This window comes from Theropithecus gelada, chromosome 8 (genome assembly GCF_003255815.1).
Source record: "Theropithecus gelada isolate Dixy chromosome 8, Tgel_1.0, whole genome shotgun sequence".
NCBI classification, from domain to species: Eukaryota; Metazoa; Chordata; class Mammalia; order Primates; family Cercopithecidae; genus Theropithecus; species Theropithecus gelada.
Genome location: NC_037676.1, coordinates 102,281,587 through 102,299,325, shown reverse-complemented (window position 1 = coordinate 102,299,325; position 17,739 = coordinate 102,281,587). Strand labels below are relative to the sequence as shown.

The window sequence follows — 17,739 nt, the reverse complement described above, 5'->3', positions numbered from 1 at the left end:
TTATAGTATTCTCTCGTGGTGGTTTGTATTTCTGTGGGATCGGTGGTGATATCCCCTTTATCATTTTTATTGCATCTGTTTGATTCTTCTCTCTTTTCTTTATTAGTCTGGTTAGCAGTCTATCAATTTTGTTGATCTTTTCAAAACACTTGCTCCTGGATTCACTGATTTTTTTGAAGGGTTTTTTGTGTCTCTATCTCTTTCAGTTCTGCTCTGATCTTAGTTGTTTCTTGCCTTCTGGTAGCTTTTGAATTTGTTTGCTCTTGCTTCTCTAGTTCTTTTAATTGTGATGTTAGGTGTCAGTTTTAGATCTTTCCTGGTTTCTCTTGTGGGCATTTAGTACTATAAATTTCCCTCTACATACTGCTTTAAATGTGTCCCAGAGATTCTGGTACATTGTGTCTTTATTCTCATTGGTTTGAAAGAACATCTTTATTTCTCCCTTCATTTCATTATTTACCCAGTAGTCATTCAGGAGCAAGTTGTTCAGTTTCCATGTAGTTGTATGGTTTTGAGTGAGTTTCTTAATCCTGAGTTCTAGTTTGATTGCATTGTGGTCTGAGAGACAGTTTGTTGTGATTTCTGTTCTTCTACATTTGTTGAGGAGTGCTTTACTTCCAATTAGGTGGTTAGTTTTAGAATAAGTGTGATGTGGTGCTGAGAATAATGTATATTCTGTTGATTTGGGGTGAAGAGTTCTGTAGATGTCTATTAGGTCTGCTTGTTGCAGAGCTGAGTTCCGGTCCTGGATATCCTTGCTAACCTTCTGTCTCATTGATCTCTCTAATATTGATAGTGGGGTGTTCAAGTCTCCCATTATTATTGTGTGGGCGTCTAAGTCTCTTTGTAGGTCTCTAAGGACTTACTTTATGAATCTGGGTGCTCCTGTGTTGAGTGCATGTATATTTAGGATAGTTAGCTCTTCTTGTTGAATTGATCCCTTTACCATTATGTAATGGCCTTGTCTCTTTTGATCTTTGTTGGTTTAAAGTCTGTTTTATCAGAGACTAGGATTGCAACCCCTACTTTTTTTGCTTTCCATTTGCTTGATAGATCTTCCTCCATTTCTTTATTTTGAGCCTTTGTGCATCTTTGCACATGAGATGGGTCTCCTGAATACAGCACACTGATGGATCTTGACTCTTTATCCAATTTGCCAGTTTGTGTCTTTTAATTGGGGCATTTAGCCCATTTACATTTAAGGTTAATATTGTTATGTGTGAATTTGATCCTGTCATTATGAAGTTCACTGGTTATTTTGCCCATTAATTGATGCACTTTCTTCATAGCATCAGTGGTCTTTACTATTTGGCATGTTTTCATGGTGGCTAGTACCGGTTGTTTCTTTCCATGTTTAGTGCTTCCTTCAGGAGCTCTTGTCAGGCAGGCCTGGTGGTGACAAAATCTCTCAGCATTTGCTTGTCTGTAAAGGATTTTATTTATCCTTGACTTATGAAGCTTAGTTTGGCTGGATATGAAATTCTGGGTTGAAAATTCTTTTCTTTAAGAATGTTGAATATTGGCCCCCACTCTCTTCTGGCTTGTAGGGTTTCTTCCGAGAGACCCGCTGTTAGTCTGATGGGCTTCCCTTTGTGGGTAACTCGACCTTTTTCTCTGGCTGCCCTTAACACCTTTTTTCCTTCATTTCAATCTTGGCGAATCTGATAATTATGTCTTGGGGTTGCTCTTCTCGAGGAGTATCTTTGTGGTGGTCTCTGTATTTCCTGAATTTGAATGTTGGCCTGCCTTTCTCGGTTGGGGGAGTTCTCCTGGATAATATCCTGAAGATATGTTTTCCAACTTGGTTCCATTCTCCCCATCACTTTCAGGTACACCAGTCAAATGTAGATTTGCTCTTTTCACGTAGTCCCATATTTCTTGGAGGCTTTGTTCATTTCTTTTTACTCTTTTTTCTCTAATCTTGTCTTCTCGCTTTATTTCATTAATTTGATCTTCAATCACAGATACCCTTTCTTCCACTTGATTGAATTTGCTCTTGAAGCTTGTGCATGCATCACAAAGTTCTTGTGCCATGATTTTCAGCTCCATCAGGTCATTTAAAGTCTTCTCCACACTGTTTATTCTAGTTGGCCATTCGTCTAATCCTTTTTCAAGGTTTTTACCTTCCTTGTGATGGGTTCCAACATCCTCCTTTAGCTCAGAGAAGTTTGTTATTACTGACCTTCTGAAGCCTACTTCTGTCGGCTTGTCAAAGTCATTCTCCATCCTGGTTTGTTCTGTTGCTGGTGAGGAGCTGTAATCCTTTGGAGGAGAAGAGATGCTCTGATTTTTAGAATTTTCAGCTTTTCCGCTCTGGTTTCTCCCTATCTTTGTGGTTTTATCTACCTTTGGTCTTTGATGATGGTGACCTACAGATGGCGTTTTGGTGTGGATGTCCTTTTTGTTGATGTTAATGCTGCTCCTGTCTGCTTGTTAGTTTTCCTTCTAACAGTCAGGTCCCTCAGCTGCAGGTCTGTTGTAGTTTGTTGGAGTTCCACTCTAGACCCTGTTTGCCTGGGTATCACCAGCAGAGGCTGCAGAAGAGCAAATATTGCAGAACAGAAAATATTGCTGCCTGATCCTTCCTCTGGAAGCTTCGTCCCAGAGGGGCAGCCGCCTATATGAGGTGTTTGTCGGCCCCTACCATGTAGACACCTCCCAGTTAGGCTACATGGGGGTCAGGGACCCACTTGAGGAGACACTCTGTCCATTCTCAGAGCTCAAATGCTGTGCTGGGAGAACCAATGCTCTCTTCAAACGTTTAGGTCTGCAGAAGTTGTCTCCTGCCTTTTGTTCAGTTATGCCCTGCCCACAGATGTGGAGTCTAGAGGCAATAGGCCTTGTTGAGCTGTGGTGGGCTTAATTTTCACATCGTAGTACAGCAGCTTTCAACATCTGACCCACGTTTCAGTGACTTGCCCAAGAACCAGATGCATTGTGGAATTCTGATACATCTCTTCAAGAGCCCCCAGGTTGTATGCCAAGAATGTTGCAGGACTTTTCCTTCGTTCAGCTAAAGACTGGGTTCTTGTCTGTCCCTCGGCCAGGAAAATTTAGGCTGGGAGACGGTTTAAAGGGTGAATAAAGCTGGGTTTTATTGGGTGAAAAGGTGGGGGGATGAAAGGGAAACAGGGTTCCTCCACAAGGCCAGAGTCCCCTGTTAGAGGCTTCCCATTGACCCTTGGAATTCAGAACTCTGTTCTTTTTAAAAAACTTATTATTATTATTATTCAGGTCTTGCTGTGTTGCCCAGGCCAGAGTGCAATAGTATGATCATAGCTCGTTATCACATCTAACTCCTGGGCTCGAGTGATCCTCCTGTGTTCACCTCCTGAATAAGGAGCTCTGTTCTTAAAGAGATCCTTGACCTGCTCAACCTTAGAAGTGTGTGATTGCCTTAAATATGTATTTTTCTTTATTCTGTGTGTCATGGATTTACTGAGACAAGCTGTGCATTCCAACATATGATAGTTTATTATTGAGAGTGAATTACACAAAAAATGAGCAGCATGCAGCAGAATCAGCAGGTTAAATTGTCTTACATTATGACTTTAATTTATCTGCCTGCCTGTCTGTCTATCTATCTATCTATCTATCTATCTATCTATCTATCTATCTATCTATCTATCTATCTATCTATCTATTGATCGACAGAGTCTTGCTCTGTCGCCCAGGTTGGAATGAAGTGGCACAATCTCAGCTCACTGAAACCTCTGCCTCCCAGGTTCAAGCAAGTTTCATGCCTCAGCCTCCCCAGTAGTTGGGATTACAGGCACACACCACTACACCCAGCTTATTTTTTGCATTTGTAATGTAAACGGGGTTTTATCATGTTGCCCAGGCTGGTTTTGAACTCCTGAGCTCAGGCAATCTGCCCATCTTGGCCTCCCAAACTGCTAGGATTACAGGCATGAGCCATCACGCCAGGTACATTATCCCTTCTATTTAGAGCTGCATTTTAATCATAACTGTACACTGCTCTCAGGCATCCTCACAAGGGCACTTTGCCGAGCAGGAGCACACATAAAAAATCAAATCAAATTGAAATAGAAATAAAAATATTAAAAGCAAAAAGATAGAATTTTAGCTTTAAAAGAATTAAGATAACTATCATTTTGATGATTTAAAACCACTACAATATAATACCTGGCTAGAAATGGCCTATTTTGCTTTGTAACATGCATAATAAACATAGTCTTCCTTTTGAACTTGCAAGTTTATGTGTACTTATCCTTCTGCAGGTCCTAATAAAATGTCCAACTAGACCTAGGTGACCCTCTGCTAACTAACAAAAATAGATGTTTATTTGAATATTAGAGGAATGTATGTACCTGTTAGCATGCTCTTTTGTGTATTTTCCTCTTGAAAAGAAATAAACTTTTTTAATGTTTGTTTTTTGCTATAATTTTGATTGAAATATTACATGGAATGGAATTATTTTTGTATAATTGTTTATTACATGTATTTTATTATTTTGTTTAAATTACAGGTTTTAGTTAAATTTCTAAGTTTTACTATCTTAAGCAGATCTTAAAATATTATTTGCTGAGTGGATTTTAAATAAACATCCCAGTCTAATACATAGCTGTTCCTATTTGTAGGGCTATAATTTTAATATGGGCCATATGGTGGGGGTCTTAACTTTTTGTCCAGAGAACATGACATGTGTCTCACTAAAATAGTGACATCTATTCACTTCTATTCACTTTATCTGGGCTAATGGCACCACCATTCATCTAGACTGCCTGGAGTTGCTTCGCTTTTCAGTTTTCAACTCAGATGTCATCCTCAAGGCCCTTCTCTGTAAAGGTTTTACTCCTCCAGGCAGAATTAGTTACTCCTTCCTTTGTGTTACCATGGCACTTTTAAAAAATGTAACTCTCTAAACACTTAAATTGATAGTCACATATTATTTGTTTCAAGGAATTTATTTTATGTGTTGCTAAATCCATCTGAACTGTTGTCTTTGGAATGATACTTCCTTGCATGGTTGTAAGCTAAAAATCAGCTTTGGGGAACTTAAATATTAAAATCTATTTAGTGAATTTGATAAAATCGATTTCTTATGTTTTCAATCTGAAAGGCTAAATGGGGTTGAATATGTGATTTTAAATGGGCAAAATAAAAAAAGTAGATATTTTATATTTCCAAATTGTAAAGATGTATAATAAATGTTGATAAAAATACCTTTAGGTGTTACTAAAATGCCATGGGTGCTTCTGGCTTTTATGTTATGTAAAGTAAACAGTCAGTCAAAGGAATTTTAATAAAATAATTTATTAATAATCATTATTTGTTATTATTTTTAATCATTATTAACATAACAAAAAGATGTCTCATCTAAAAATATAGTATTTTCAGGATAAAATTATAGTGAAGCTCTGTAGTAAATTATTTAACTTATAGAATCAATTGATAATTTTTTCTTAAAAAATGAAAATATATTAAATGTTTACTTTTACTTTTTAAAAAGCAAGAGAATTATATATTAATATATAACATGTAATAATAAAATAAATAATGTAATAACATATAATCATAACATTATGATTACTTTGTTCTGTTTAAGCACAGAACTCATACAATGTACTAAAAAGTAGTTTTTCACCATAATCTCAAGCTGTAATAACTGTTAACATTTTTAAACAATATAGTCATATGGTCTAAATCATCTAGTCATTTCTTTTTCACTCTACCTCCTAAAAATGAAGCCATAAAAATATAAAGGAGACAAAAGAGAAAGGAACAGGGGAAAATGTTGCAAAATTCTATTGTAGCCATGCTACACATTTCGACAGGCAAAATTACAGGAGATAGAAGTTGGTAATTGTTAGCCTAATTAATGAGCCAATTTCCTGTATTCTCTGTTTTGGACAGCCTGTGGAGAGTAAGTGGATCTCTTCATCTTGTGAAATCATTGCTTTTCGCAAAGCATTATTGAATCCAGTTACTTCAAGACAATTTCAACGTTTTGTGGCTCTAAAAGGAGATTTATTGGAAAATGGTTTACTCTTTTGGCAAGAAGTACAAAAATATAAGGTATTGTATTGGGAGCTGGAGAAAACCACCTGTTTTGAGGAGGAAATGCATTAAAATGTCAGATTTTCAACTAACTTTATGCACAAGATTTGTATAAGATATCCCAATTTTGCCATTTTCTTCCTACCAGTATATAAATATTGAGATGTTTATTGTCCAATCTCTAGATACATTTATTATTATACAGTGAAGAATAAGAGTGAGCCCTGGAATGATAATACAGGTTAGGCATTCCAAGTCTGAAAATCTGAAACCTGAAATGCTCCAAAATCTGAAACTTTTTGAGTGCCAACATGATACTTAAAGTAAATGCTCCTTGGAGTATTTCAGATTTTTTATTTTTAGATTTGGAATGCTCAACCAGTAGGTATAATACAAATATTCGAAAACCAAAAATGAATCCAAAATCTAACATACTTCTGGTCCCAAACATTTTAAGTAAAGGATGCTCAACCTGTATTAGGTTTTTTTCAGATATTAACGTACATATGATTTAATGAGAACCTTCCTGAAGAGAGTTTTAACTATATTTCTACACATCAATCATCTCTAAATGTACTGTACATATTTTTTCCTAACAGTATCTATATTTGGTGTATCCATACAACTAAGATCTCTTTGTAAGAATCCCTCCCAGGCATATTTACAGTAATAGTAATCAAAGACACTGGATTATGGATAAATAAACCAATAGAGAAGAGAAAGGAATTAGAAAGAATTAGAGATGAAAAAGAACAGCCAAATTCTTAACAAAATAAGTAAAAGAGAAATGGTTAGGTACAAAGGCAGTTTATTTTCAGGGTTAAGTGTTGAGTGTAGTCATACAGAATCTTCACACTGAAGAGGAGGAAGGAACTTTCCCTGTTATGTTGTCTAGATTTGAATAAAGAAATGTCTAGAAATACTGAACAGTATTTTAATCTTTGCTTAAATGCTCTCAGAGGTAGCAGGCTCATTTCCTTGCAAGCAGTCTATTCCATCCCATTGTAAATGTGGGGAATAAAAATTAACAATTTAGGAGTATAATGCTTTCAAATGGCCTATAACTATGTACTATGTGACACTAATACAGTTGCTTAACATATAGTTAGTAGTTGCTCAATAAAATTTATTTCTAAGTTTTTCCAACATACAGTAAAACTGTTTTCTACCCTTTTCTGTTATCAACAGTTTTTGTACTATTCTCAGCTGAGACTGTAACATTAAAAAACAACATTTTTGAGACAGGGTCTCACTTTATTGCCCAGACTGGAGTACAGTAGCACAGTGACAGCTCACTGCAGCCTTGACCTCCTGGGCTGAAGTGATCTTCCCACCTCAGCCCCCCAAGTAGTTGGGAGTACAGGCATGCACCACCATGCCTGGCTAATTTTTAATTTTTTTGTAGAGATGGGGTCTGCCTGTGTTGCCCAGGCTGGTAAAAAATAAATTTTTGAGAGAAGCTTTTTCACAGCCTTTCACATGAGCAATATTAAAATAACTTTTTTGGGAATTAAAAAGGAGGTAGAGTGTGTTTTCCTCAATAGGTAATTTTTTCTTATGGGTGGGCAGAACTATCTTTAACCTAATATAAATATGAACAAGCCTAACCCTGCTAGGACAAGAGGTAATGAGATACACTTTGTAAAATAGGTATTTTAAAAAACCAACTATAGACTTACACACCGTGAACCCTTAGTTTTATGACTTTCTCCTTTAAGGCCTCCATTTAAATTTTGGTCTCCATTTTAATGTCTTTTCTACAATATAGCATGAGAGACTTACAATACTAGGTAGCTATTAAAAAGCAAGCTATAGGAGTAAAGTTGTTTATATAACAAACATTTACTAAGTATCGAATGTGCCAGGCATTATGCTAGATTGTAGGCATAAAAAGGTGAATACAACACACTGCCCTCTTTCAGGCAGGAAAACATCCATGAGAACAAATATTAGGAAATAATGTTGACTCTTATCCATGTTCTGACTAGGTATAGTTTTAGCACAGAGGAGAGAATGATGGGGTGGGGGGACAATAGGACGGTGAAGTCTCAGCAAGAGTGATGATACTTGCATTGGGCCGTGAGGGAGTTTGCCAGCTGGAAGGCATTTATTCCACTTGATAAAGTCTAACCGAGCTAACTCTTATAAGGCTTAGTCTTATTAAGTGTTTACTATGTGCCAGATATTGTCTTAATGCTTTTCATGTAATAATGAATTTATTCTTCACAAGAATCCCATGAGGTCAAGGATGTCATTCTCATCACTTCACAGATGAAACTAATGCACAGAAAGGCTAAGAAATTCCCGACATCACACAGCTAATTAACTGGTAGAGCTAGACTTTGAATCAGGTCATTCTATTGCTAAAGCCCATGCCCTTAACCACTAAGCTGTGCTGCTTCTCAGTATTGATTGTGGTAATATACAAAGAGATAGCTGGAGCAATCTTAGTCAAACATTGCTCTGGATTGTGAAAAGTTGGAAAGAACCAGTTGTACAACAAGGACATTGGTTACTAAATTATGATATATCTATATAGTAGAACATTCTCTAGCCATTAAAAATGTTCTAGGAGAATAATCAATGATGGGAAAAGATGTTCTGCTCATTGATCCTTTTTAAAAACTAGCTACTAAAAATCAGTATGGTTTCATCTAAAGTGTATGCGTATGTGTGTGTTTGTGTCTATAAAGAAAAGACTGGAAGGATTTATTTATCCAACAAATATTTATTAAGCACCTACCAAGGGCCAGGCCAAATCCTGAGGATACAACTGTGATCAAAATAGTCTACCCTGTTAGAGCTTACAGTGTCAGAGGAAGGACAAATGAGTGTTAGACAAGACAATTATAAGAGTGTGATTAGTGCAACAAGGGCAGAAACACAGTATGCTATGGGAGTACCTGAGATGGACGTCTCTCCTGGACTGAAAGTCACAGAAAGCCTACTAGAGGAAAGTATGCTTAAACTGAGACCTTAATAATAGGCGAGAGTTAACTAAGCTAATGGCACAACAGGGCAGAACAATTAGAAAAAAAAATCAGTTATAATTATGTCCAAATGCTGTCTTTTTGCTCAAAATTATAATTGTATAGCTTCACAAATTTGTTTTATTTCATGAGCCTTATATTCCATAGTTAGGAGGCTAATTGAATAATATAAAATAGGCTTTTTCTTTTTTTTTTCTTTTTTTTGAGACACCATCTTACTCTGTTGCCCAGGCTGGAGTGCAGTGGTGTGATCATGGCCCACTGCAGTGTTGACCTCCCTGGGCTCAGGTAATCCTCCCACCTCAGCCTCCCCAGTAGCTGGGACTACAGGCATGCACCACCACACCCAGCTAATATTTTGTATATTTTTGTAGAGATAGAGTTTCACCATGTTGCCCAGGATGGTCTGGAACTCCTGGGCTCAAGCCATCTGCTTGCCTCGGCCTCCCAAATTGTTGGGATTACAGGCATAAGCTACCATACCTGACCTAAATAGGCTTTATTCTAAGGTGATGCTTAATTGAGTATGAAGTGCTAATTGTCACAATGTAACATATTAAGTTTTTTTCACACTTACACCAAATTATATATAAAGTTTTACATGAAAGACATCAGAATTTTTATTTCTTTCATAATATCCATGGGAGAGCTATTACAATGCCCAACATATACTGGGTACTTAATAAATGTTGGTTCATTTCTGGGTCTAAAGTGAGAAGTTTCCAATTTGTTTGCTTTCTGATGATTTGGAAAACAATGTCTTTGACAGAGAAATGCCATAATTCAAGCGAAATTACCTCTTTATTTAAAAAAAAATGATAGTCCTACACCTGTGACTTTAAAACTAGCTCATTTTGGGCAAAGGACATGAACATATACTTCTAAAAAGGTGTATAAATGACCAATCAAGAAACGTATGAAGAAATGCTCAGCATCACTAATCATCAGAGAAATGCAAGTCAAAACCACAGAGAGATACCATCTCACACCAATCAGAATGGCTATTATTAAACAGTCAGAAAACAACAGCTGCTTGGTGAGGCTGCAGAGAAAAGGGGGCACTTACACACTATTGGTGGGAATGTAAATTAGTCCAGCCATGTGAAAAGCAGTCTGGAGATTTCTCAAAGAAATTGAAACACAGCTACCATTTGACCCAGCCATCCCATTACTGTATGTATACCCCAAGAAGAATAAATAATTCTGCCAAAAAGATAGATGTACACATATGTTCATCACTGCACTATTCACAGTAGCAAAGACATGCAATCAACCCAGGTGCCCATCAGTAGTAGACTGGATAAAGAACATGTGGTACATATACACCATGGAATACTATGTAGCCATGAAAAAATGAAATCATATCCTTTGCAGCAGTGTAGGTGGAGCTGGAGGCCATTATCCTAAGAGAATTAATGCAGGAAAAGAAAACCAAAAACCACATGTTCTCACTTATAAGTGTGAGCTAAACATTGGGCACACATGGACATAAATATGGGAATAATAGACACTGCTGACTACTAGAAGGGGTAGTGAGGGGAGGGTGGGTTGAAAACCTACCTGTTGGGTACTACGTTCACTACCTAAGTGACAGGATCTGTACCCCAAACCTCAGCATCATGCAATATTCCCATGTAACTAACTTGCACATGTACCCCCTGTGTCTAAAATAAATGTTGACAATTTTTTACATGGCACATTTTAATGTATGATCATTAATTTTAGGTTATCTATAAAGAGAATAATATGATAGGGTAGCTACACAGCATGGATAATAAAAGACATAAAATGGCACACCTGTTGACAACCAGCATGCCCACTACCCTTTTTGAGCCTAAATCACCTTCGTGTAGAAGCAAGACTGGACAGGAAAGCTTTTATATCCACCTGTAGGTGGAGTTAGGTGCCTATTCTCAATGTTCTCCTAGGATACTATGTATACCTCTATCATAAAATGTATTAACTATCCAGAATTGGAGTAACGTGTTTTCACACTTCTCCAGTGGAGATTGAACCTTAAAAGGGTAGGGGCTCAGCTCAGTATCTGGTTTATAACAGGCCCTCATTATATGGTGGTTAAATGAGTCAAAGTAGATACTAATGTCATTCCTTTGCCTAGAGGAACAAGTGATCAGGATTATATGAAATCTGTATTTATGTCATGTACATGTATCAAAGTCTTAGGTTCCTCAAATCTAAGAGAAAGAAAATCTATAATTTTTTAAAGACAGCCTTGAAATATATCACTGCCTTCTTGACCTAAAGTTGAAATGTATATATTAATTGAAACACATATTGATACAGTTCTATTAAGTGTTCTGGTAGTTCATTAATTATATACCATTCTATCTTTCCTTCTTCTGTTCAGGACTTATGCCATTCTCATTGTGATGAGTCTGTCATCCAGAAGAAGATTACAACTATTATCAACTGCTTTATTAATTCCAGTATTCCACCGGCTTTACAAATTGACATTCCAGTAGAGCAAGCCCAAAAGATTATTGAACACCGGAAGGAGTTAGGACCATATGTATTTAGAGAGGCACAGGTAAGAGATCAGGGCATGTGGCTAAGCATATTTTAAAATAGATTGATAATCCTTTTAAAGATAGATATCCCTTTGGGCCAGGCATGGTGGCTCATGCCTGTAATCCCAGCACTTTGGGAGGCTGAGGCAGGCAGATTGTTTGAGCTCAGGAGTTGCCAGGCCCAAAAGGATATCTTCTTCTGGATGACAGACTCTTGTTAAACTCCAGCTAATTCCTCCTTTCTTTTTCAACATATTTCCTTTTAAAATATCTGCTACCACAAAAATGTGTAAAATAGGTGTGTCCCAAGATTTGTGTATTTTTAAAGATTAGAATATTCACATAGCTCATAAAATAAGTGAGAGGAGATTTAAGTACTCTACCAACATAAAGTATACAAACTCATGAAAGGAAAATTGTGCCTGTTAACCTGCTCAAGTTACTTCTTTTTAAGATAAATAATAGAAAACAGTGACTTGGTGAACATAATTTATTTGCATTTTAAAAAGCCTTTTAGTGATGTTGTTTCTAAAAAATGATTAAGAAAAATAAATTATAATAGGGGTAATAGGGAAGGCCATGTCATGAATGAAGTGATATGAAACAGAGATTTAGGGTATTATTGCCCTTGAGCATGGTAAAAGGCGATTATTCTTACATTCATTTGTGAGCCAGCTGTGTTCTAAGTCCTCTAAGGAACCAAAAGTGAACTCACAATCCAAATTACGCATTAAAATAGGCAGAAATGTAGAGGAATGATTGAGGACGTGCTATAGAGAAATGGTGAAAACATGGTGTCAGAATGGTAACATCTGTTAATGAAAAGATCTTAGAGATAGCTTAGCCTAGCCTGGGTTTCCTAGTAACCAGGCCAGGACTTATCCATTGATATCAAAGGCCTTGAGTCTGATGGTAAATGTCTGGAGCTGCCAATACCAGTCAGTTCTGGTATACTCTTCAAGGATTGTAACCAAAGAATTTTATTGGAGTCCTCTAGCCTATGACTTCTACCTGATTTTCTAAAAGGGAGTCCTACTAGATATATCTTAAATATGGACGTTAGAGCATCTGAAAATAAATAATCTTTATTTAGGGGCCTCATCCCACTGAATCTGTTGTTATTCCTCTTTTCCCAAGGAAGTTTAGAGAATGGCACTGCCGTCTACCCCAGGATACAAGCCACAGATCTGGTTGGCCATCTCCATGTCTTCCCTCTCCTTCATTTCCTTACCTCCATATCTAATCCTTTCCTAAAACTTTCCTAGTTATCTCCTCGTTATCTGTCATTCTATCCACACATCCACTCACCTACCTCATTTTAGATCTGCAACATGACTCATAATGTATTACAGAAACTCCCTGCCTCTGAGTTCTCGCCAAACCATCCAACTAAGGGTAGACAGAGCAATCCTTTTTTAATGTATATCTGATCATGTCACTTCTCTGCTTAAAATATTTCCATTCCAGCCAAGCACACTGGCTCACACCTGTAAGTAATCCCAGCACTTTGGGAGGCCAAGGCAGGAGGATTGCTTGAGGCCCGGAGTTCAAGACCAGCCTGGGCAATATAGTGAGATCCTATCTCTACAAATAATAATTTAAAAAATATTTCAGATACTTCCCATTGCCCTCAGAATGAAGTCCATACTCCTAGATATCTCTGTAGCTACATCTTTTACCACTCCCTGCCGTCTCTCCCCTAGTCTAATTGAAATAATTACAGTTTCATAAGTGGCCCTTACTGCTTTCTCTTCTGAGTTTTTTGCAGTATCATCTTCTCTCCCTTGTTTTTACCCCTGTCGCAGCACTTATCACACTAAATTGAAAGTGATTATTCCCATGTCGACTTTCCCATTAGATTGTAACCTCTTTGAGGGCAGGGAATGGTTCTTATTTATCTTTGCACTTCAAATGCCAGGCATAGAGGAGACATTTTTAGGATACATAAATGAATGATGTGAGAAGAAATATATCATGACAGAAAGGAGTAAGATCAAATTGGAAATGAGAGCAAAGTTGAGCAGAAGGGCTGAATAGTAAATTTAAAACTGCTGACAGTTTTAGCATTGGTATCGGTGCAGCCTCTGTCTATCCCTCACTCCCACTATCAATAACCTGAAAGTTTGCATCACCCAGTCAAATTTTCGCTGGCCCCTTTTGCTCATACTAAAGCCGTTATTTATTTACTGGCAGTGAGTAAAGTAGCTCTATGTTTATTAAAACATTTTCTTATCCACAATTTGGTTATCTTTTAAGATTACAAAGGTACAGGGTAATTTTAATTAACAATATATATTAACCTACAATCTCAATTGCAACTTTTAACAATAGAGTGGTTTTATGTCCTAATTGGGTGACTTTTACTAGAAAGCCTTCAAAATGGAAATATATATATTCAAGAACTGGGAGTGACTCAGGTTTTGGAAAGATAACTGAGAAGTATGATTAATAGAGGAGGAGGAGTATTTAAGCTTCAGTTCATAATAAAAACTGCCATGATCCCTTAACATTGGAACAGGGGATTACTTAATTAAGTGTATGGCAGGTAAATGTAAATGAAAGTGTCTTAAAAGCCTGCGTTTCATCAAATAAAGTATCTCTAGATTTTACATTTACACTCCCAAGAGGCTACAGAATTCAATAACAAAATTGTATTTTAAAAGGAGCGAATAATTTTAGTATTACTAATAACATTCATGTATGGAAAAGAGGAGTAATGAAATATGCCATTTCAGGTCTCTTGATCACTGCAGCATTTACTTTTTAAAGATTCCTCTTTTCCCCTATGAGTTGGCTTGGAGCCTAATGGGATGGTTCTTTTTTTTCCAGGGCATTAGGTAAAGGCCATTCCTAGCAATAAGATGTTGAACTTGATCTTATGTAGCAAGTCCTACCTTCTTGAAGTAATGTATACCTCTGGAACTAATGGAAAAACTTGGCATGAGAATTAGAGCAACTATTCTTATCTCTATAAATATCACAATTAATCACTTAAAGTGTCCTTATAGAAAGCATTTGTCCAGGATACCGTTCTGCTTTTTAAATGTTACTTTTCTTGCTCTCACATAAAAGTAAGAGATTATATCATTTAAAAGTTACTCAAGATTTATCCTTAGATCTGCAGCTTTGTTTAAGAGCTTTTCCAGAGGCAAAATGGTATTTCATTTCTCTAAAAGAAAGAAAAGAGGGAGGGGGGAGTTCCCTTGATGAACTGGATATTTGGAATACTTGCATAAAACAGCAGAGTGTATGGCAGATCAACTAGTATATGTTTTAAAAGAAAACATAAATTTCTTATTTTAAAAGACCTAATGGATTCTTTATTAATACAATCAATTGGTTAGGGAAACATAAAGAATAAAGTGACTTTTAAGTGTATTTAGTGTATGTTTTTTTTTTTAAAGAAAGACTTCTCATTGGTAATAAAAACCATTGATAATAAGCATGTGCTGAGCAAAACTATACCAAGATGTCTGGAGACAATAAGTTGGAGCAAACATGGTATATATTAAAGATAGAATAGTTAATCTGTTATTATGGTGAATAGAGTTTAAATTGGTACATTTGTATAAAATTGTAATCTGAGACTTTTTTTATACAGATGACAATTTTTGGGGTTCTGTTTAAATTCTGGCCTCAGTTCTGTGAGTTTAGGAAGAATTTAACAGATGAAAATATTATGAGTGTTTTAGAAAGAAGACAAGAATATAATAAGCAGAAAAAAAAATTGGCAGTCCTAGAAGACGAAAAATCTGGAAAGGTGAGACAAGACTCATTTTGGGTTTTATCAGACTTTTAAAAGGTATGTGATATGTGTGAATTATAGAATAATTTTGTCTGGGGATATATAGAGAGAAGTTATGGAATACAGATATTAGTGGATTTTAAGCCTTCAGTCAGAAGCTTCAGACTTTTGGAATTCCTCTAAATTCATTTCAAATGTCATCTCTTCTAAGTGAAGGCTTCCTTGACTTTCTGTGGCAACACAAGCAACTTGCATCCACTGCAATAACGTTCCTCCCGCTTGTAGAACATGCTTTATATAGTCCTGTGATTAAGTTTTTACGTCTGTCACCTTCATTGGACTAAGATCCTCAATGATAGTATCTGCCTTATTCATCCATGTTTTATAAGCCCTTACACTAGTGTCCAGCACATGCTTAATTATTAATAATTGTTTATTGAATAAATCAGGAAATGAATGAACAAATATTATGTACTGGCAGGGGCAGCATTTTCAATATTAAAATTACAGAATGGGCTGGGCACGGTGCCTTACGCTTGTAATCCCAGCACTTTGGGAGGCCAAGGCGGGTGGATTACCTGAGCTCAGGAGTTCACAACCAGCCTGGGCAACACAGTGAAACCCCATCTCTACTAAAATACCAAAAAAAAAAAAATTAGCTGGGCGTGGAAGCATGCGCCTGTAGTCCCAGCTACTTGGGAGGCTGAGGCAGGAGAATTGCTTGTACTCGGGAGGCAGAGGTTGCAGTGAGCCAAGATTATGCCCCTGCACTCCAGCCTGGGTGACAGAGCAAGATTCCGTCTAAAAAAAAAAAAAAAATTACAGAATGATACATTGTGAAATGTGTAAATGAGTCACAAATTGGCCAGCCTCCCTGTTTGTCTACTATCTATCCATTCATTCATTCATTCATTCATTCATTCATTCATTGTTCTCTTTCTCTCTTTATATTTATCTGTTTTAATTAAGAAGGGGTAATTGCTCCCAAATAACATGTTTCATCTTATTTATAAGCTTATGCCTATTTTATTTTTAAAAATAAATGTAAAAGACACCAAAAGACACAAAAATAATATAATGAACACTCACATTTATTTGTGTAGGCCAGAATAAACACTTTTAACATTTTGCCTTATTTTTCTTTTTCCCATTAGAAATAAAACATTGCAAATAGAGTAAGATCTAGTAACCTCAGCCCTGAGTTCTATAACCCTCCCTATACCTAGGATATATTTGTCCAGCTCTTTTTAAAAACAGTGTTTCATGCATATGGATGCATTCATAAACAATACAGAATACTATTTTTTATGTATTTTAACTTACATAAATGGTATCATATTGTATTAGTCTGCTCAGTCTGCCATAAAAAGTACGTTTATTCTTTTTATTTTATTTTATTTTATTTCTTGCAATGGAGTCTCGCTGTGTCACCCAGGCTGGAGTGCAGTGGTGCAATCTCAGCTCATTGCAACCTCTGCTTCCCAGGTTCAAGTGATTTTTATGCCTCAGCCTCCTTAGTAGCTGGGACTATAGGCACACGCCACTATGCCAGGCTAATTTTTGTATTTTTAGTAGACAGGGTTTCACCATGTTGGCCAGGCTGGTTGCCAACTCTTGACTTCCAGTGATCTGTCCACCTCAGCCTCCCAAAGTGCTTGGATTACAGGTGTGAGCCACGGCGCCCTGTGATGTTCATTCTTTTTAATCAGCAAATATGCTTCCAGAAATTTATTCTAAAGGAGAGAATCAACTGGGTGCGGTAGCTCACACCTGTAATCCCAGCACTTTGGCAAGCCAGGGCAGGAGGATCGCTTGAGCCCAGGGGTTGGAGACCAGCCTGGGCAACATAGCAAGACCTCATCTCTACAAATAATTTAAAAATAAATAAATAAATAAATAAATAAATAAATAAATAAATAAGAGAATCATAAACATGCACAAATATGTATATACACAGCATCACTTATAATAGTAAAAGTTGAAAATGACCCTTTTTTTTTGGTCATCTAATTATTTTAATGGCAATATACACTATCATCTGGATATAAAAAGTCATGGACAGGTTCATCCTATGAAATAGGCCTTGGGTCTTCTCAAATTTGTGCCACACTGGCAAAATATCTTGTCCTTTACAGAATATAATATAACCCTAGCCAGCTACACAGGAAATTGAGAAATAAAATACAGGGTTTCCATTATTAAAGCAAGAGTGAACTGTGTTGTTGATAACATTACCAGGTTAATTAAGGGTTATTAGTAATAAGAAAAAATAGGTACTTTTAAAATTCTGTCACCACTGCAAACAGATTTATCAGATGCTGGTTCAACAATATAGAATAATCTTAATATTACAAGTTCCTAATTGAATGCCAATATATTATTATTTTCTTAATACCATCTATGCATAGTGACTACATTTTAATGTCTTTTCTTTGGGGCTTTTTTTTTTTTTTTT

The 17,739-nt window shown here is 36.5% G+C and overlaps 1 protein-coding gene across 3 annotated transcripts in view; it reads left to right on the top strand.

The window, feature by feature from the left end:
- Positions 1 to 17,739, top strand: part of RGS22 (regulator of G protein signaling 22) — a 152,880-nt gene that overhangs the window by 121,846 nt on the left and 13,295 nt on the right. For all 3 annotated transcript variants that reach the window (XM_025393995.1, XM_025393994.1, XM_025393993.1), the window contains 3 exons: positions 5,878 to 6,039; positions 11,380 to 11,559; positions 15,141 to 15,299. In XM_025393995.1, the coding sequence (XP_025249780.1) occupies positions 5,878 to 6,039; positions 11,380 to 11,559; positions 15,141 to 15,299 (501 nt within the window). The remainder of the gene's footprint in view (positions 1 to 5,877; positions 6,040 to 11,379; positions 11,560 to 15,140; positions 15,300 to 17,739) is intronic.